The sequence below is a fragment of the Protobothrops mucrosquamatus genome, unplaced genomic scaffold (genome assembly GCF_001527695.2).
Source record: "Protobothrops mucrosquamatus isolate PMUCROS unplaced genomic scaffold, P.Mucros_1.0 scaffold1218, whole genome shotgun sequence".
Lineage (NCBI taxonomy): Eukaryota > Metazoa > Chordata > Lepidosauria > Squamata > Viperidae > Protobothrops > Protobothrops mucrosquamatus.
In genome coordinates, this window is record NW_015387426.1 from 144056 (window position 1) to 165903 (window position 21848).

At 39.3% G+C, this 21848-nt stretch overlaps 1 protein-coding gene across 7 annotated transcripts in view; it reads right to left on the bottom strand.

Annotated features, from left to right (window-relative positions):
• Nucleotides 1-3267, bottom strand: part of LOC107291895 (sodium channel protein type 8 subunit alpha) — a 74689-nt gene extending 71422 nt beyond the window's left edge. For all 7 annotated transcript variants that reach the window (XM_029285039.1, XM_015820938.1, XM_015820936.1 and 4 more), the window contains exon 1: nt 2992-3267. In XM_029285039.1, coding sequence (XP_029140872.1) covers nt 2992-3267 — 276 coding nt within the window. The remainder of the gene's footprint in view (nt 1-2991) is intronic.
• Nucleotides 3268-21848: the final 18581 nt, after the last annotated feature.

Sequence of the window (21848 nt, forward strand, 5' to 3'; positions counted from 1 at the left end):
GTGTGGGTGTGCATTCACATTGCTTGGATTATCACAGTTTGTCTTCAGTTTTCATAAAAGCCATTGGGCACTATTAATTGGCTCAAGGCTTTTATGGCCTTGCTTTGAATCTTTTGGAAGCATTTGCCCAAAGACTGCTTTTTTATTCACTAATATCTTCTATTTATTCAATACTTACCATATTTATTTATTGCTCTAATCTCTCCCCTTCCTTTTGGTTCACCAATTCTAGAGTGCAGCTTTCAGCACGCTGTAAATAACTGCCAGTGGCCCCTTAGCTCACTTCTAAGCCAAGACACTCCATACTCAGCACAGAATGTGCATTATGTATATATTTTATAGGAAGATTTTGAGGCAAAGCCTTCTCAAGATCTTTTCACTGTCAGCTCCCTTTTGGTCTGCTTAGGTCCTAGGATGTTTTGAAGAGCTTTAGTTGGCTTGTGTGTTATGCCGATTCCATGTGGTTGTAGTGGTGAGTTGGCGGTTTCTGAGATATTCTTGATGAATGGCAGTGTAATTCTTTTCAGGGCTTGTGTTGTTTGTGTTGTATGAATGGTCAGGGACTTTTTGATAAAGTTCTGTGCATATCCATTTTGTTGGAATATGTTGTATAGATGCTCTATTTTCTTTTTCTGCTGTTCCAGGTTGCTGCAGTGTGTTTGGGCTTGTCTAAATAAAGTCCTTACACAGCTTTTCTTGTGGGAGGTTGGGTGTTTCTCTAAAAAGAAAAGTCCTAAGCAGACCAAATGACCCAACAACCCCAGAAGAAAAAATAGGAGTCATTTACAATATACAATGTAGGGACTGCAACAACCACTATGTAGGACAAACAGGCAGAAGACTGACAGAACGCATCCACAAACACCAACTAGCAGTCAGAAGACATGATGAAAACTCTTTAATTTCACAACATATGGACAGACTCAACCATAGTTTCAATTGGGAAAATGTGACCTTCCTAAACCAAGCCAAACCCCCAAACGCCAGGGAATTTCTAGAAGCCTGGCACTCTGACAAATCAGCCCTCAATAGACACATGAACATTAACAACATCTATAGACTATGCAAAAGAGATTATCACCCAGCCCAAAAAGGACAAAAAGACCCAAGCACCTCTCCACCAGCAATCAGCACCCAGATCGGCTTAGATTAACACCAAGGTTAAGATCAGACCAAGAATCAAGTAAACCAAACCCCAATCAAGAAACTGCCAAAGAAGCCAGCAGCAAACAGCACAACCAAAGAATTATCAAGACCACCTCCACCAACATTGACAGGACAAGACACCAGAATATAAACCGACAGCAAACTACACTCCTTACTAGCACTGATGATGTTATCTAGTTGGGTAATGAAATATCTGCAAGAAAACAAGCAAGCTCAGAGAGCACCAAGGACCCCTCACTAACCATATATACTCTGGAACTCAGCCTTCAGATCTCTAATAATAAAAATCCAAAATACGCCCAAGGGCATCAACTGAAGAAGGTGGGAGAAGAGTGAAAGAGGCTCCCATTCATGATATTGTAAGATACAAACTTGTGAGAAGTTGGCAAATATATGTAAGAAAGCATCCTTTACGATGCAATTCTTAGTTCTCACGTAGATGCACTGCAAATGATCACAAAACACAAATAGACAGGTCAGATAAAAGGTTAGAAGATATTTTACTCAGGCTGAACCTGACTTAGGGTTAATCTTGGTTAGGTTTTTTTTTCTGTGCACACTGTGTAAATCCAGCCTGTAGGGATAGCTTGTAATTCAATATACAAAACCAGAAAATGTGTTATTCAGTCTCCAAGTTAGGCATGAGAGGTAAACATAGCCAAGTATCTGGAACAAACAGAAAATAAAGGAATGAGATGGGCATTGTCTAGTAGAAGTGTAAGATGCTGGAATCAAGAGCCTGGAAACTATGTGAAGAGAGATAAGCACTCAAGATTCCTACATCTTAAACTGGTTATTTGTATTGCCCCCTGATAATCATAGATATTACCTAAGATTTAAATGACCTTTGAAATAAGAAACAGGACTGACTCATGTAGAAATCTGAGCAGTGCATGGACAGTGGTATTAATCCTAATCCTAGTAGTAATTTCCTTGGTCTGCTTAGCATTCTCTAGAAAGGCTGGAGCATCTGTAGTTGCCACCAAACAAATAAGCCCTGTCTGTCATTATTCATATAACGATATCATTCATATGCTGACAAAAATCTGGTTTTCCTCTTAGAATCCCTAATGCTGGAACCTGGTTTCATTTGTATGCACCCACTGGGAAAAAAAAGAAAATAAATTCCACTCATGTCATTCTTTTTAGCCAATTTATACTCTAGCCTGACATTATATTCTTCCATATAGGTGAGAGGCTGAATCTTTGTTTCCATATTGCTATCCGATTCACCTCTGTTCTGCATATTTTCCTAAGAAAGGAAAGAAGTTAGACTGTAATATTTAACAGCTGCAATTCCCATTTCCCCCAAAAAAGGGAGTCAATATCATTGTTTTTCCCAGAAAATGTTGGGGTGTCTCCTGGCACTTCTGTACCCATTTGCATATTTGCAAATATAACTGAACCACTAGCTACATCCTATTTTCCTCTGGGAATATAAGCACTGGTATGAAGTGGTTATCTTGATTTGGATGGACCATCTGCTAATAAAAGTCAATCTTCTTCTCACTCTCATTTGCCATCTTTCTTGGATGTTTTACTGCCTCCCCACTAAATCTTCCGACTCACACAATGACATAAACTAAGTGGTAGTTTTGAAAAACTCAGTTGCCCAGCAATTGCTCCTTTAAATTTCCCCCTCTTCCTTTTTCCTCTGATCCCCCAACAACCCAAAGACAAGGTACATCTTTGCAAAGGCCATACAGATATTGTTTTTCAGCCCCCTCCCCCACCTTTCATGTGAAGACTCCGTCCACCCAAACCTGTAACTCCTTTGACCATTTGAAGGCTGACTTTAACATAGCTGCTTGTTTGCTGACTCACTTTCTCCGTCATATAGTAAGGGTCAAAGTCCTCCAATGGCACAGCAACCAAGCCTTTGGGGATGTCCCCGTAGATGAAAGGCAAACTCTTCCCAGCCTCCAGGTCACTGTTTGGTTTTGGTTTGTTCTCTTCATCGTCATCTCTGTGACTGCTGTCTTGCTTAGGACGCTTCTTTTTCTTGTCTTCTTCAATGCGCTTCTCAATGTTAGCCAGAGATTCCAGAGTGAAAGGCCTAAAACTGTCAGGGCCTGGTGGTGCAAGCAACCGCCCTGCCATCTTTTCATCCTGCAGAAGCTTGTTCAGTTATGTTGCACCCAGGGTAGGTCAACTCTGAATGGGAGAGCACAAAAGAAAAAGAAAAAAACCATAAATCAGTTATCAACATCAGGGTTGGCTGGATAGTTGGGAACTTCCCTAGGAAATAATTAATCCGGTTGAGCCTTTTCCCCACTGAAGTAGTAGACTGAGAGTCCTTGGAGGTTACAAACAAACAAACATCACTTCCTACATTCCCCAGTGGAGTAATCAGTTTTGTCTATTGTAGCATAAACAATAAAAAAGCATTAAGGCATGCCAAAAATTAGCATCAACTTTCAAGGACTATGCTTTCCTATGTCATTTGCCTCACTTAACTTTGGGTTCTTCTGGGGACATTTGAGACAATTGACCTTACCACAAGTTCCGAGTTCTTCAGACAAAGAATAAATTATTGGGATTACTCCGTTTAATAGCCCATGATCAAAACAGTAAGAAACAGCAGCTTTTATTGCCAGAATTTACTGAGTTTTGTAATGCTCTGATGGCTCTGCCTCTCCTGAAGATTCAGCTCCTCAACTACATATTAATCTGATATTTCTCTTTTTAATCCTGTTTCCATTCTGGGCAATTTCATCTCAGTTTGTATTATACGTTCCAACATTTTTCTTTCAATTTCAGATGCTCATACTAAGAAACATAGAAAGTTTTACAAGATTTGAGATGCTAAATCAATGATTTCAAAACAACATTTCGTCATCTCTTGACTGGACTATTGCAACAGACTATAATACAGCGATGTCTTTGAAGAGCATCAGTTAAAGCTGGTTGAGAATGCAATGAACCAATTAAGTGCATCCCTGGTTTGCTCAAGTGACACCACTACTGGGAGGGGAGTATTAGTTGCCAGGTTGCTTCTAGGTGCAATTCAAGGTCCTGGTTGTCCTCTTTAAGGCCCTTTGTGGCTCAGAATTTTGCTATCCATGAGACCACTTTCTCTCAATGGGAACAGCCTCTGAATCCCTTTTGAACCACCTTTGGGGACTATGATGGCATGCCTTTTCCATTGCCGCCCTTCCCCTTTGAAATAATGCTCCACCTGAGGTCACATCATTACCAACTCTGTTGGCATTTAAGAAAATCCCTAAAACATAGCATTTCCAGAAGGACTTGGGGTATAAATAGAATGGTGCATTTCTGTGCTGATTGTTACTCAGACTGCCATTTCTTGGCATGATTTTGAATGGGAATATTATTATTACAGGTAGTCCTCAACTTACAACCAATTGTTTAGTGACTGTTTGAAGTTACAGTGGCACGGAAAAAAGTAACTTGCAATCGGTACTCACGCTTAGAACCATCGCAGCATCTGCACTATCAAGTGATTAAATTCAGGTGCTTAGCAATTGGCATGTATTTACAATGGTTGCTGCATCCCGGGGTCATGTGATCACCATTCATAATTTACCCAGCCAGCTTTCCACAAGCAAAGTTAATGGGGGAAGCTGGATGTGATTAAGGACTACATGATTCACTTAACTGAGTGGTTCACTTAACAACCATGGCAAAAAAAGGTCATAAGTTGGATACAACTCACTTAACCACTTTGCTTAACAATGGAAATTCTGGTCCCAACTGTGATTGTAAATCAAAGACTTCCTGTATTTGATTTGGCTTATGTTATAACATTATTTCTATTTTTTTTTGTTAGAGTATAGTAGGGAACTGCTGTCTCTTTACATAATAAACCAGCCTGATGTGTTCAGAAGTAGTTATCTAATCCCTGAGAGGAAAAGAAGGTGTTCTCTCAGGTTTTGGGCAAGAAACACTTTTTAGAGTTGGTTTTAGTCCTGGACTGATGGTGAGGGGGTTACCTGAGGCAATGCTGAACACTGAGGAATTATTTTGTTCTAGAGTAGAATTCTGTGATGGTTTGTGTGTGTGAGTGTGCGTATGTTATTTTATCTGTTTATAATTCTGTGTGGATCTTTTATCTTTTTCGGCACCTTTAATAAAGTTGATTTTTGTTTAAATGCTGAAGTTGACCAATGGCCTTCTGGCATCCACCTCAGACTGGCTGAGCTACAGATTCCCAAAAGTTTTTTATGGCTTCTCTTCCTGTAGTTTGACCAGATGCAGCCTGAATTAAGCATGACCCATCAAGTGTGCCCCAGAATTTTCATGCCAGATGTCCCAAGATGCTTTCCCCAAAATAATTTAAATGCTTCTATTCCCCACTGTTGAGTCAGAACTGAAGAAGCTTCTTGGATTTCAAGGAAAAAGTCCAAGAAAGTCCAGTTGCCTTTTGGAAAAGCATCTTTGGGACAACCATGACCTGGATGGCTGAGAATCTCCATAAAGACTTTCATGCCAGATGCTCAGTGGTCCCTTGACCCATAAGCCCATTTCAAAGGATTCCCTGAAGGAAAAAAAAAAGATGGAATCCCATTGCGCCACCTGAAAACCAGAGCTCTTCATAAGAATGTGGTTCTTCTCCAAGTCTGCTAAGACAGGCCTCTTTGGCTTTGTATGGAAGACCCCAACCAGCAACAAAAGTGAAGAATTTCCCCAAAATTCAAAAATCAAAACAGCATTTTTCCTCAAGCTACTCTGGGAATCAACTCTCTGAAACGTAGCTCTAAATGCAAAGATGATCCAAGAGGTATTTGTCCCTAAGTGCACAAAGATTAGCAAGTTCTGAGGGTTTTATTTAAGTAAAAAACATTAATTTTTCTATGCCACAAAATGAAATCAAACCAAACAAAAAGAGAACCTGGTTATTATTATTATTTTTTAAAAAAGCAAGTTTGAATAAGACATCTGGGAGCTGTTTAAAATACAGGTTGTCCTTGACTTACAACAGTTCATTTACTGACCATTCAAAGTTACAACAGCATTGAAAAAGGTGACTTATGACCATTTTTCACACTTATGGCCGTTGCAGCATTCCCATGGTCATGTGATCCAAATTCAGATGCTTGGCAACTGACTCATATTTATGACGGTCGCAGTATCCCGGGGTCAACGTCAATGGGGAAGCCAGGTTCACTTAACAACCCTGTCACTAAATTTACATCTGAAGTGATTCACTTAACAACAGTTAAGTGCAAGTGCATCATAAAATGGGCCAAAACTCACTTAACAAATGTTTCATTTAGCAACAGAAATTTTGGGCTCAATTGTCATCATAGGTTGAGGACTACCTGTAAAGTTATAATCCTGTTGTATCTAAAATGTCGCTAGGAGTTGAAAACTACTTGATGGCACGTAATCTACCTTCTCTCCCCATTGAACCGTCTGTCTGAGATCACATATGGCAATAAGCAAGGCATGAATCTTATTTGCCCTCATTCTCACTTGGCATTTGAACTGACAGATCACACTGACTCTGACTCATACAACTCTAGCATACACCTGCTCTGTACTTGCCTGTGAACACTTTGCAGGTATGAAAGAACCATGAATTGTGAGTATGTTTAGGCTGAAAGCATAGAGTTTTTTTATTTTAAAACATTAGATATCCACGTGTGACATATCATTCTGAGACTTCATTCATATAATTTGCAAAGCCATAGGCTGTCCTAACATGACAGGAATAACTCTCCTCCATTCAAGGAAGAACTAATTTCTCCTCTACTGGTAGCAAATGGCAAAGATGGCAGGGTTTGTCATGTGGTTACTATATTTTTAGTCCTCTCAGCTTCTGTGAAAAAGACTATCGTTTCTCAACTCTTGTCTTTTTTCCCTGTATGATTGTGTATGTTTGTGTGCAAGGACTCTGCAGTTATGCAACTGGATCGAGTTACATTGCAGATGGACTGAGAGAGAACTTACCCTCTGCTACATAACAGATAACAGAATAACAGAGTTGGAAGGGACCTTGAAGTTCTTCTAGTCCAACCCCCTGCTTGAGCAGGAGACCATATACCATTTCATTACCTGGGCTGGTGTGAAAAGGAAAGGAAAAAGATAATGGCAAAAGTGCCACCCCCCCACCCCCCACCCATTTCAAACAGTTCTCTCCAGGCTATAGTCTCAGTCTCATGAGCGAAAAACATCAATTAATCACCTAGAAAGTAATTCACATAAAGTAGGTAGATGGGTGTAGTTTAGTTAGTGTAGGTTAACCGTTAAAGTGTTTGCACAACAGGCTTACCCTTTTGGTTTCTTTGAGGAGGACCTTACTGTGGTTGTTTGTAGCATAGCACAACCTGCCAGTTCAGCCACAGTGGCTTGGCATTATGAGTGAAGATGGCCATTTGTTCAACAAATTGTGGTTTTGTTGTTTAAAAAATAATACAGTAACTTGTTGCAGTGCGCAAACCTAGGGTTTAGTTGAAAGAGATCTAGGTTTCTATTTCCAAGCAAAAAGATGAAAGATCTTTGTTTTCCCTTTCAGTAAATAAAAATGATTGATAAAAGGAACCCATTTTCCAGAATCCAGAATCTGTTGACATGCTTGAGAAATATGAATGGCTAGCTGACTTTTTCAGTATTATAGGAGAAATGGCTCCAGAATGAATATCTGGTTATATTAGCTACATAAGGGAAGGTTCACAGCAGGACTGCTCTTTCAAAAATGCAGCAAAACCTTCATTTGAGTCTTTCTGAATAGTAGGTTGCTGCTCTTGGTAAAAGTATATTTGACATTTTGATCGGGAAAAAGTGTCAAATATACTTTTACCAAGAGCAGCAACTTACTATTCAGAAAGACTCAAATGAAGGTTTTGGCAATCCTTTTTAACAAGTCCATCTGGCTAGCAAGGCCAAATCTATCTTCCTTACACCAAATTGAGCAAGTAGCAGTCCTCCAGATATTTTATATATATATATATATACATATATGTATATACAGTATGTATATATGTATATATGTACTGTATATATGTACACATATGATTGAAAGACTATGTCTGGAGAAGTAAGTTTGCATGCAGCAGGGACTGCACTGTGTCCCAACAAAGAGGGCACTGTCCAGGTATGACGTGCTCTTAGACAAAATAAATGCATGAGTCAGAAACAACCCCCCACCCAAAGTTTATCTGCATCAAATGCCTCTGTCAAGCATGCATGCAGAGACACCAAGCTACACCAGCACCCTTTCTTTGCAGATTGACCCCTTTGCAGGGGAAGCAGGAAGCCTTGGGCTCTGCTCTGTGGCTCCCTTCACGACAGCCAGCAGGCCGAGCATTTTACACTGAAGGAAGAAGGGGAGTGGAGTTCTAGAAGCGGAGCACTGATGCAACGGCACTGCAGCACTGCAGACTGAAATACAACAGAGCACATTGGCTCTGGCGCTGAAGGGAGGAATCCAGCTGTTGAGTGGGCAGAAGGTCTGAAGTATAGAAATCTTGATCTTGCTACACACCTTACACAGACAGGGTGATTTCTAAAAACAAATGCAGAGGCGTAGGATATTTTATCCATCCTCTCTTTCAGTCCAAACACGCAGGCATCTTCCCATAAATGAGTGATTCGCAAGGACTTCTTGAATAAAGAAGGATGACTCAATACATTGTTTGAAGTCAATGAACCCCTACAAGGCCAAATCATTATGATGTGGCTATTCCAGCAAGAAGTCAGTCATCATTCCCACTGAGAAATCCAACTTGCTTCCTTGCCTCTCTTATCTATTCTTTACCAGACATACATATTTTTTTATTATGGTCACTATCCAGAATCATTCTTCATTAAAATCACCTAAGAGAAAAAAAAACATTTAAAAGGAGCTGAGTGTTTTGCTATGTTGATTGGATCAGAGAGATCACCCTCAACCATGAAACAGCTGAAGAGATCTTGGACCTGGCATTTGGCTTAACCCAGTGGTGGTGAACCTATGCACACGTGCCAGAGGTGGCACTCAGAGCCCTCTCTGTGGGCATGCGCACCGTCACCTCCCACCTCCCCCTGCAGCCTGCTCCTCACCAGCAGCCCCCCAGAGGAGAGTCGCCCCCGGGCACAGCCCATGCAGAGCAGTGCAGCCAAGGACATGGCAGCCAGGCAGCAAGGACAAGATTCCACCCTCACGCCCTGTCGTGTGGAGATGATGCTGTGGGGTGCAGGCAGAGGGTGTGGCTGCCATGGTGCTGCATGGCCACCTGGGCGATCTGTGGAGGCGGGCCATGGAGGCAGTGGATGGCCCTGTGGGCAGGCAGGGCGGGAGTGGAGCAGGGGGCAGAACGGTGGCGGGCCATGGGGAGCGGTTTTTGGGCACTCAGTCTCTAAAAGGTTCGCCATCACTGGCTTAACCTATTTCACAATATTGTCAAATTAAAATCAGAAGAGGAGATAATGTATGCTATCTTGATCTCCTTGGAGAAAATACTGTGCAGTTAAAAATGCAACCATACAGTATACATAAAAATGAGAGAGCCAGTTTGGTGTACTAGGTAAGGCACTAGGCTGAAAGCTGGAAGACTAGTTCCACTTTAGGCACAGAGCTATCTGTATGCAACGAAATTTCATTTTAATGTACGCCGATTAGTGTACATGCAAAGTGACAATAAAGTTATTATTCTATTCTATTCTATTCTATTCTATTCTATTCTATTCTATTCTATTCTATTCTATCTGGATGGCCTTGGGCCAATCCCTTTCTTAAAGCCCAAGGTAGCAGGCAATGGCAAACCACTTCTGAAAACCTTGCCAAGAAAACTGCAAGGACTTGTCCAGGAAATCACCAGGTGTCAACACCGACTCAAAGATACAGACAGTTAAAAACATTTAAACATTTCAATTTCTGAGAGAAAGTTTATTCTGCTGATAGGGAGCTCTATGATTTCCCCAAATCTACTTGGACATTCAAGTATGAGTGTAACCAAAGCTTTACTTCATTAAATGTTTGCTATTGCTGCAAAAAAGCCAATTTGGTCATTTCTGAAGTGATTTTGACTTTGATATATTTCTGCTGTAGTTAATAGACAAAAATTGCTAGACCCCTTAATCAATGAATGATAGTTTGCACTGTTCACATTTAAATTATTTCCAAATGCTCTGGCATACAGAGGAGCTTTCTGTATGGAGATATTGGTCAGTCTTAAATCTGATTAATTAGTAATGTATTTAATTTTTGAAGTTAAATTTAAACAGATGCTTAATCAACCCCAAGAAAATTTAATCAACCCTACTAAGCATGAAATATGTATTCTGTAAACGATTTGGAGCTTATCCAACTAAACAATGGAGAAAAGCATCTATAGCTCCTGCTATAATGGTTTTGATAGCATCTCACCTTCAGTCTTATAAAACCAGCAGAGTAAGCAGTCCTCATTCCTAGAGAAGGAAGACAGCAAAAGTTTAATAAAGTTAACCAAGTTCTGTTAGACTGTTCTACTACCAAGGATGCATCTGGCTATTATTGTTTTAGCGTTATAATCAGTTCACAAACCCATAAGATACAGAAATCAATAGGGACAAACTAAAACGCATCTATATAACTATAGAGCTTACAGTCTCTAGCCATCAAATTTACTTTAGATTCCTTTCCAACTTAGGATGTGATGTTCCTATTTTCTTTCAGGAGCTGGCTTTCCGAGATGATCTTCAGAACCACAGTTTTCTAGCTTTCAATTTTTCAGAGAAATTAGGATTAGGATTCTAACATGTAGATGGAGGGAAAGTTGCAAAATGGCTGGGGGAAAAAACCAACAAGGTGTACAACAACAACAACAACAAAAACAACAACAAAAAGTTGGAAGGTACCTTGGAGGTCATCTAGTCCAACCCCCTGCTCAGGCAGGAAACCCTATACCCTTTCCAGTGTTGGAGCATTCACAACTTCTGGAGGCAGGTTGTTCCACTGATTAATTGTTCTAACTGTCAGGAAATTTCTCCTTAGTTCTAAGTTGCTTCTCTCTTGGATTTAATTCCATCCATTGCTTCTTGTCCTGCCTTCAGATGCTTTGGAGAATAGCTTCACTCCCTCTTCTTTGTGGCAACCCCTTGAGATATTGGAACACTGCTATCATGTCACCCTTAGTCCTTCTCTTTGTCAAACTAGACATACCCAATTCCAGCAACCGTTCCTTATATGTTTTAGCCTGATCATCTTTGTTGCTCTTCTTTGTACTCTTTCATTGTGGTGACTGAAACCGGATGTAGTATTCCAAGTTTGGCCTTACCAAGACATTGTAAAGTGATATTAACACTTCACATGATCTTGATTCTATCATTCTGTTAATGCAGCCTAGCACTGTGCTGGCTTTTTTGCCAGCTGCAGCACACTGCCGGCTCATATTTAAATGATTGTCCACTAGGACTCCAAGATCCCTCTCACAGTTACTACTATTCAGCAAGGCACCACCTATACTATACCTGTGCATTTGGTTTTTCTTGCCTAAATGTAGAACCTTACTTTTTTCACCATTGAATTTCATTTTGTTAGATAGTGCCCAATATTCAAGTCTGTCAAGATCCTCTTGTATCTTAAACCTATCTTCTGGAGTATTAGCTATTCCTGCCAGCTTGGTGTTGTCTGCAAATTTGATGAGTTCCCCATCTATCCCCTCATCCAAATCATTGATGAAGATGTTGAAGAGCACTGGGCCCAGAACAGAGCCCTGGGGCACCCCACTGCACACTTCCCTCCATGTAGATGCAGTTCCATTGAGGACCACACACTGAGTATGGCCAGCTACGAATCCATCTGGTGGTGATGCTGTCTAACTCATATTTTTCTATCTTATCGAGTAGTAGATTGTGGTCTACTTTGTCAAAGCCATATTTGGATATGTGCAGCCTGAAATACCAAAGGAATTACAAGGCCCTGGAATCCAAACTTCTTTGAGAGAAAACAAAAAATAATTTCTGATCCTCTAATAACAGCATTTGGCAGAATGATACTAATCATATTTTAATTAATAAGTTCTCATTTACCTAATAATGAGTCAGAAATTATTGAGTCCTCTTCTCCCCACTCCATATAACTGATGTAATTATCTGATATATTACATCAAATAATTCTACAGTACTTTGTTTTGAGAATTATGACTAAAACCAAAGAAAGCTAAAATTATTATTTATTTTAAAAACCCTCAATAACATTGAACTGAAATATTTGATTTGATGTGGGACAGCACTATATTTTTCACACATTTGCTTCATTTCTGGGGTCACTTTCGGTTGCTTATGGGTGGGAAAAATACTTCAGGTACAATTCTGAGAAAAATAAAATGAGGTTTTTTTCTGATACAAAGATTTACCCAACATGTTTGAATTTTAGTTAAGCATGGATATTTCATATTTCATGAACATTGGGTTGGTTTTAACTTCAGGTGATATCCAGAGCTCTGGAAGTCTTTATACTATTGCTCTATTTTTATAATAGCTGAAAGCCTAAATGGGCTGTGTCTAAGTTCATACATCATGCTAAGCTATACTTCATTTAACTATTTTCTATTGTATAAGCTATAAATTGCTATACAATAACTGGCTGCACACATCATTTTAAGACAAAAATGACCAAACCTTATTCTGGTTTAGTTCTGCATCTAGACTGCCTATTATGTATGTAAGCAAACATGCTACTGCAAAAATTCTTTCTACCTGCTGTGTATTTTCACCTGGATGGTGATTAGTAAAGAAGGAAAACAAAATCCTGAGTTTCCCAAGGTAGCTGTATCAGTGAATCCAGTAACAGAAAAATGATGTCTCCTGAATGTAAGGGTATTTTATTAATAGCTCAAACCTAGAAATTAGCCCTTCTGCCCGAGTCTTCTTTGTGAAATGCAGCTAATTTTTCCTATGAACTAAGACACAAAACATGTTTACTCTTCGTCCTCCCTACCCCGATTATATAGTTTGAAGAATCCCAGATTTGTGATGTACCTTAACTTCTATTTTCCATTATGCTGTTTTTCTGAGTCATGTGCAGGAGTTAGCACTGAAACAACATAAAGAGAAAGTTCCATCTAACTCTGGACAAACAAAAGTTAAAGAGGTCTCTGCTGCAATGCAATGCAATGCAATGCAATGCAATCCAATCCTGAGCCCTATTAAAAATGAATAGTTAACCAGGCCTATCTTGTATCTGTCAACCGTCCCATTCATTCACCCAGCAAAGGAAGACCTCTGGGCCATTGTTTTGCCAAGAGTATACTTTACTGGAGCTTAAATGGTTACAGAAGTTTAGCGAAGCTGGTTCTGGCATTTTCGAGCACAGACAATGCAATTAACTTTCTCTTTTCCCTGGCCATCCCCCTCCTGTTATCAGCAGATGTCCAATTAAGTGCTGGTATAAAGTTTGGGTAACAGGCCTTCAGTTTTGTGGGCTTTTCTGCTTTGCACTCTGATGGGTGATCTTGGCTAACAGGTGCTCCTCGTTCCTCAGCTGGCATGCTTATGTTTCCCTTCCCCTCCATCCCCTCCCTGCATGCCAATCCTCTTCCCTCCCTCATTGCTAATGTCAGGCTGTCGGCTTTGCAAAGCTTGGCTTGGGGGGATGGCAGCCATGACAGTATATTTTGGTATCTCCCAGAACCACCTTATCAACTATGTAGCAGCATGAATTTTCTCTCTACTCCTATATCTTGAACTATTTAGTATTTTTCAGAGAAAATAGAAAATAAAGAGGCAAGCTAAACGGAAAAACAGAATAACAGAATAACAGAGTTCGAAGGGACTTTGGAGGTCTTCTAGTCCAACCCCCTGCTCGGGGGAAACCCTATACCATTTCAGATAAACCTTAGTGAAAAAGGTCAAAATTCCAGCTTCCCAGACTTATACATGGTTTGCCCCAATAGAGAGGTGCTTAAGGACCTCTTAACAATCTCAAATAGATCAACATTCATGCTAGAAACTTCTCAGGGGTGGAATCCACTGTGTAACAGCAGCTTCCCACGTATGAAGACCAGCTGTTTGCTAATGACATTTCTTAATAAGTCTTTACTGATGGCATCTCCTGGGCTTGAACTACATGTTCTCCTGCGCGAGCTGCACTGGCTGCCGGTGGCCTTCCGGGTGCGCTTCAAGGTGTTAGTAACAACTTTTAAAGTGNTGCAAGACCGCCTCCTACCAAATATCTCCCTTCGACCAGTCCGCTCCCACAGAGAGGGCCTCCTTAGGGTGCCGTCGGCCAGTCAATGCCGGCTGGCGACCCCCAGGGGGAGAGCCTTCTCTGTGGCAGCTCCTGCCCTCTGGAATGACCTACCCCCCGACCTACGTACAACTACGGACCTGCGCCTCTTCCGCCGAGCTTTGAAAACCCATCTATTCCATGCGGCCGGCCTGGCGTAGTTTTGATTGGGCTTTGCTAGGGCTTTTATATGGGGTATTTTAGAGCAGGCTTTTTATTCAATATTTATTGTGATTTTTATTATTGCCTGTACACCGCCCTGAGTCCCGTAAGGGAGATAGGGCGGTATATAAATTTAAATAATAAATAAATAAATAAATAAATAAATAAATAAATGTTTCTCTTGGGAGCTGTGAAGTGTCAGGGGAAAAAATCTCTTTCAAATTGTCCTCTTTCATGCAGTGAAGAGGAAAGAGAATGAAAGCTAAGCTAGTGCTGATGGGAACCCACTTCATGCAGCCTGAATGTGGTAGCTGATTCCCACAAATGGACCATCTGATTGGTTTGTCATAAAGTGAATTTGCTCTTTTGCACTGCAGTTCAAGGCACAGTGAAGATTTCTAGGGTCAAATCCAATGAACTTTGGCTTAAATGAAAGAAATCACCCATTTGATGTGAGAAAGAAACAGACACCACAGTATGCCTTAAACGAGCTCTTATCACTAGTGAATCACAGCCTAATTGAGAGATAACTAATTAGGTGGTAACTAATACTGTGCAAGTAAAACAGGAGTGAGGAACAGGAATTAGTAACTAATTTGGTGGTAATTAATAACGTGAAAATAATGTGCAAAGGAGTGAGGAATCTATGCCTTCACTACAAAGTAGTTAAAAAACAAATAGACAGAAGAAAGGAAACTATGATCAGATTGCAAAATTCATCTAAACCCTGGCCATTCATGAAAGAAAACTATGGGAAAATAGTTGTACAAAGAAAGAAATCATGAGATAAGGGCTAGAATTCAGGTCATGTGATGGAATGTTTAAAGGAATTTAAAATAAAAAAACATTATTTTAAACAAACAAATAGCATGCGTTTGTGAGATTTATAACCTCTTTTTCTCCAAGAGCTCAAAGTGACTTACATTCATTTTCTTCATTTTCTCCCCACAACAACCTGTGCGATAAGTCAGGCCGCAAAGTCATCTAGCACATTTCCATAATTGAGGATTTCTCCCATGATAATAGTTAAATGCATTATCTTAACCACTACACTGGTGCTAAATATAGTGGAAAGGGCGTGCTGATAATTAGTGCATATTTCAAACAATGCCAAAAGGAAAAGGAAATAAAATTGCTCACTGTTCAGCAAAAGAACATATCAGCTGAAGTGTAAGAACATGTGGAATTTTCACAAGGGCAGCTCATCTGAGCTGAAGGTCACAAATTTTAGTGACAAACTTTTTTTCTAGTGACTTTGAGCTCTGCCATGAGTACAGCTCCCAGAATGGATAGGTAAGCTATACAGAGTATAAAGACTATCTTTGGCCATATATATACATTTATCAAATATGTCTGCATAAATATATATTATAAAGTTTCCAGAAGAGATGCACGTTATTCAAGCAATAAGAAAAATGCCACAAAACCAAAATTTGCCAGGGCTACCTGGTGCGCTTTCCACTGAGATTTTACAAATAAATCTAGTGGTTAAGGCACCAAGCTAGAAATTAAGAGACTGAGGCGTGAAGGCAACTGGGTGACCTTGGACCAGTCCCTCTCTCTCCGCTCTGGGAAAGAGGCAAGCCTTGCCAGAAAACTACAGGGACTAGTTCAGGCAATAGCCAGGAATAAAAAAAACTGGCTTGAATACACAAAAAAAGGTGGGGGAGGAATAATGGTGCAACCCAAAATCTATATTTGGAGCCTCCTATCTATTGTTGATTGTAGATAATTTTCCCAAGTTTGCATATCTGTAAGTGGAATGCAAATATTACTGTCCCTTTTTGTTTTTGTGATGCTTTGAACACTGACTGCATCAAGAACTTTTACATGAAGAACTTTTACTGTTAGAGAGGCAGTCTTCTAATGTTATTTGTTATCCAGTTTCATGCCATACCATATCTTCTTTAGAAACATCATCCTACACTTTTGTTTCTACTTCTACTACCCTGTTTCTAGCTGGGTGTATAGTGCAGTGATATGGTACTACAGGATGTGTGTCAGTCACATTTCTTGCATCATTGGAGGATGGAAGGACTTTCCTGCTATTTGGCTTTTCCTGTTGGGTTTTGATTACAATATGATTATGATTATGATACATTATGCAAAGTACGAGTATTCGACACTTTCCCCTGGTAATATAGTCTGTATCTTTTCATCACAGAAAACAAAGAGATTGACAAAAGTTATAATGACTAGAAATAGTCATTTCTAGATAACTAGTTTCTTATTTTTCTTTTCTTATTTTTAGAAATAAAAAAATAGAGTAAACACATTATCTTTTAAAAAGCTTTATGACTTATTTCTCCCCTTACAATCTGCTTACATGGACAGACCAACTTACCCTGAGGACACAACCACTGGATGGACACCTTCAGGAACATTAAAAAAAATAAAAAATAAAAACTGTACATATGCTTCTCAACCACAACAAATGCCTACCCATATATATGGCCAATGTATTGGTTAAGACTGGGCATAACTCTTAAGTGCTGCAAGTATGTCTAGTATGTATTTATTGAAAATTGGTTTTCAGCTAAACAATAGACAGATGCCTTAAAGCATTAAGCAAGTCCAGGTGCAATTGAAATCAATGAAATATGAACGATAGCCATGGGATGTGCTTGCTGTAATCTTTCCTGAAAATAACAATTTGCCATTGTCACCTTTGGTTCTGGATTTCTCCGTTTATTTATTCCCTTGAAGGTAGAAAGTCAGTTGAAATTGCAGCCAAGGGCACCAGTTCCTATCTTTTCAAAGGAATACAGTACAGAGGCATTCTGCTATTCTATTATTTATATATTCTATTATTTATAACATTATTTTATGACTCAGGAAGGATTTCTAAGGACACTTAAAATAAATAACACAATACATTCTCACATGTTAAAGAACAACAATCAATATATTTATACTATATTTCTTGACTACACTGTCTAAAATTGTATTGGAAGAAAAATAAACAATGAAAATCATAATAATTCATTATTACCATACTTCATTATTTCAAGATTCTGTAATCATTACTCCATATTAATTCAGTCTCAATATTTGGGATATCAGTCCTAATAAAACTTTATTTTTGTGCAATATAATAATCATAATAGGAACCATCTCTGTGAATAAAAATGACTACATTGCAACTAAGACATATTTCTGCCAAGCATCACTATCCCCCAAAAGGTGAAAGTGTCCCTTTACATTTACTTTTTCCCATCAAGATCTAAGGAGTTGAAAGGTTGATATTTGATTCTGTTTAGATTTTAGGAGACTTTATTTTAAAGACTAAAAAGACACTTTGTCTATATTGGAAAGGTTATTGATTTAGATTTCTTATTGTGTACTATTATGGCTTCATTTGCCTTGATGGAGCCAATTGGATGTAGCAGAAAGACAAAGTCAATGACACATCATTTCTACCTGCATGCAGAATGGGGTTAAGTATTCTCATGAGATGGGCTTTTCTTAAACCCAGATAAAGGTGATAATGTTCACCTCATGGCAATTTTTCCAAGCTATAGTCCATTCAAATGTTGAGAACCACAATTTCATCAGGTTTTAAACGGTGATCTATTAAATTTCCTTTGTACAGTAAGATGTTTCCTTCCCCAGTCAGATAACCTCTACATAGGTTGAAATATCAACTCCCAGAATTCTCAGCCAGCATGCCCCGCCATGAGAAAAGTGGGAGTTGCAGTCTTAGTACATTGGATAGCAATATAATCAGCAATAACCTCTTCATCAATTTGCACATGGATTATAGATGAAGAGCAGGGTGGAGAAGAGGAGTGGGTGTTCAACTTCTACAATCAAGATGAAGATGGGAATAACTTCCCTCAGTTTTGCCTGTGCAATAGCAATAGCACTTATATGCCGCTTCACAGGGCTTTTCAGCCCTCTCTAAGTGGTTTACAGAGTCAGCCTATTGCCCCCAACAATCTTGGTCCTCATTTTACTGACCTCGGAAGGATGGAGTCAACTTTAAGCTGGATCAGGATCAAACTCCTGGCTGTAGGCAGAGTTAGCCTGCAATACTGCACTCTAGCCACTGTGTCATCCTGTTTTGACCATTACTACAGGTAGTCCTTGACTTACAAACATTCATTTAGTGACTGATTGAAATTACAATGGCACTGAAAAGTTGACTTGTGCTGGTTTTCCCACTTACGACCCTTGCTGCATCCCCATGGTCACATGATCAAAATTCGGATGCTTGGCAACTGGTTCATATTTACGATGGTCGCAGTGTCCCAGTATTATATGATCACTTTTTGTGACCTTCTGACAATCAAATTCAAGGGGGAAGCCAGAGTCACTTAACAACTGTGTTACTAGCTTAACAACTGCGGTGATTCGCTTAACAACTGAGGCAAGAAAGGGTGTAAAATGGGGCAAAACTCAACAACTGTCTTGCTTAGCAACAGAAATTTTGGGCTCTATTGTGATCATAAGTCGAGAACTATCTGTAGGTCCAGAAGCTTCTAGTGGAGTTATTGGGGGCTTCCAACTTAGATATTTTATCCTGCCAGGGAGCTTTTCTTTGGAGACTGAGCAGCATTGCCACAGCACCAAACAGCCTCTTGGCTGACCTTCATTCACTCACAATGGTGCCACATGTGAACAGAAGAAGTTGTATGTGAACTTCAAATGTGCGACTGTGAGCAAAACAGTACCGCCAGGCCTTCCATTACTAACATGACATTCTTTTATCAAGTGTTCCCTATAGTCCATTTACTTGAGCATTAGGAAGTTATGACTATCAATAATTAAAAGCTATTGTTCAAAATAAATGAACAGCGACATTTTTGAGGTCAGATTCCTACTTCCTCAACAGCACGTGCAATTTTCCTTGATATGCCACATTTAGCTCTAATCAGATATGTTTGTACTTTGCTTCACATTTCTCCTTTGGGAAAACTTCATATATTGGCAATTAATGTGATTTTATCATTAAAAAATCTTAAAGGTTTGCTGCCTTTAAGCCTATACCATATTAATTGAATAAAAGCAATAATATTATGTCACTTTTGAGTAGATCAAAAACCTATTATTTTACTATATCATGTTCATCTTTATTAACTAGGCTGCTCAATTTCAGCATATTTATGTATGGTAAAGATGAAAAAAATCATATACAGGTAGTCCTTGACTTACTGCAGTCCATTTAGTGACCGTTCAAAGTTACAAAGGCACTGAAAAAAGTGATCTATGACCGTTTTTCACAGTTACGACTGTTGTGGTGTTCAGAATTCGGACTGCAGGATTCATTTAACAAATGGGGCAAGAAAATGGGACAAAATTCACTTAACAAATGTCTCTCTTAGCAACAGAAATTTTGGGCTCAGTTGTGGTCATAAGTTGAGGACTACCTGTACTAGAATGTATTCATATTATTTTCTCCTCGTTAGAATTGTGTATCTGATGCCTCTTCCTCCTATTATCTCTGACATTCTCTTACATTCTATTCTTTCCCCTCTTAAAAACATTTGCTAGGGCACTCCCAATATATTCCTTCTGTCTACAACTGCATTGTTTTCTGCAGTCTCTCTCAAATAAGACCAGCTTCTGCTGAGCCCACTGTTCTCTCCTGGCGACGTCCTTAATCACAGTAAGTGATTCTATGATTTGCCTTACTTCCATATACTCAGAGACTCCTCTGAGGAAAATTAGGTAATACATGCTGGAGAAAAGTGGGAAATCATAGAAAGGACGAAGGAGCTCATATTGTAGAGTTTAAGAGAAGGAGGAAGAGGAGCCATCAGAATGTCCTCCCGATGTTGAGGTTACAAAATAAAAGTCAAAAGGAACAAAATGGTCACTTATTTTTCCTTTGCACATTGGAGAGGTGACTACTTTTCATTTTTGCTCCATTCTTATCCAGAAGCAACCTGCCCAGATATGACCACTGGCACTCTTTGGGCTAGCTAGCAAGGCGACAAGAACGATGTGTATGGAATGTTAAAACGGATGCCCATGGTTCTCTGATTTGGTTCTCAGCGTTCTCAACGTAATAGGTGCAAAAGTATCTAAACCTGAATAGGAGATGCTTCATGACTTTAAGGGTGGAAGTCTTCTAAAATCAAAGTCTGTATTTGCAGCGAGTTCTTTATTTACATAAGACAAGTGTGGTCTGAGAGACTGATTTTGCACTTTGGGTGTGAAAGCTTTCGGTTTCTAGACTTCCCTGGGGAAGAGAGGTCAGATCTTAGACAGTGTCTATCTCTCAGTAAGAGAACAGCTGATTCATATGCATATGGTCCTATATTCAGGATATTATGTCTCCAATTAAAGGGATTTTTCAAGGTAGTTCCTGAATAGCTAGTTAGCTTATGGATTATATGGGATCTCTGAATGAAGCCCCCTTTTTTCTCTCAAGTGACTAGAAAAATAATGAATTACGCAATTGCACTTATTAACTAAAATATGTAAAGAGCTTGGAAAGAAGTGACAATTTCTGCTGGGTTTGAAGCAACTTCCTCTGATTTATAAGGAAAGAGACCAGGCTAGAGACCAGGAGATGGTGAGTTCTAGTCCCAATTTAGGTATGAAAACAACTGGCTGACTTTGAGCCAGTCACCCTCTCAGCTATACAATTTGCAAGGTTGTTGTTGGGAAGAAAATAGAAGGAGGGAGAAGTATTGTGTACGTTTGCCACTTTGAGTTATTTATAAAAATAATAAAGATGGGATAAAACTAATGAACTTTTTTAAAAGCAAAAACAAAACAAGTATTATATTGTACTTGTGTGTATCCACATATACATAGTAGAATATATGTCTTGTAAGACCCATTCAAAGGAAAGGAAGTGATTGGCCATGGCTTTCCTGGATGAGAAGGGTGAGAGGACAAAGCAGCAGGGGGAATTATCCAATTGGAAGATGTGGTAGCTTGCAAGCTGTTGCCAAAGTGTTTACCTCTAGGCAGGATTTTCTTAAAATGGCATAGAGCAAAGCTGGTATGAGCACAGGACAAGAACAGTTTAAACAGTAAGTGTGGATATGCTCAATGGTGGAACCCTACAGCAGTGATTTTTTTTTTTAAAAAAAGTATGATAAAATCATAATGCCTTTAAAAAAACCCCCGAATAAGAAATATCTTCAAAGGAAGCCAGCAATAAATGTATATTATTAGCATATTGTCTGGGAAACCTTAAATTTCAACCCATATTTTTTAAAAATAAAATTCTTTTCTCATTCCCATCTCCTTCCATTGTCTCTTATCTCCTATAGGCTTATGCAAGGAAGGAAAGGGGAAATCCCACAACATTAACATATAATTCTGACAAAATGCTTCTGTTTGTTTTTTTAACACTGTACCTTTTTGGAAAAGCCAATTACTGTTATTGGGAAACACCCTTACAAGTATTAAA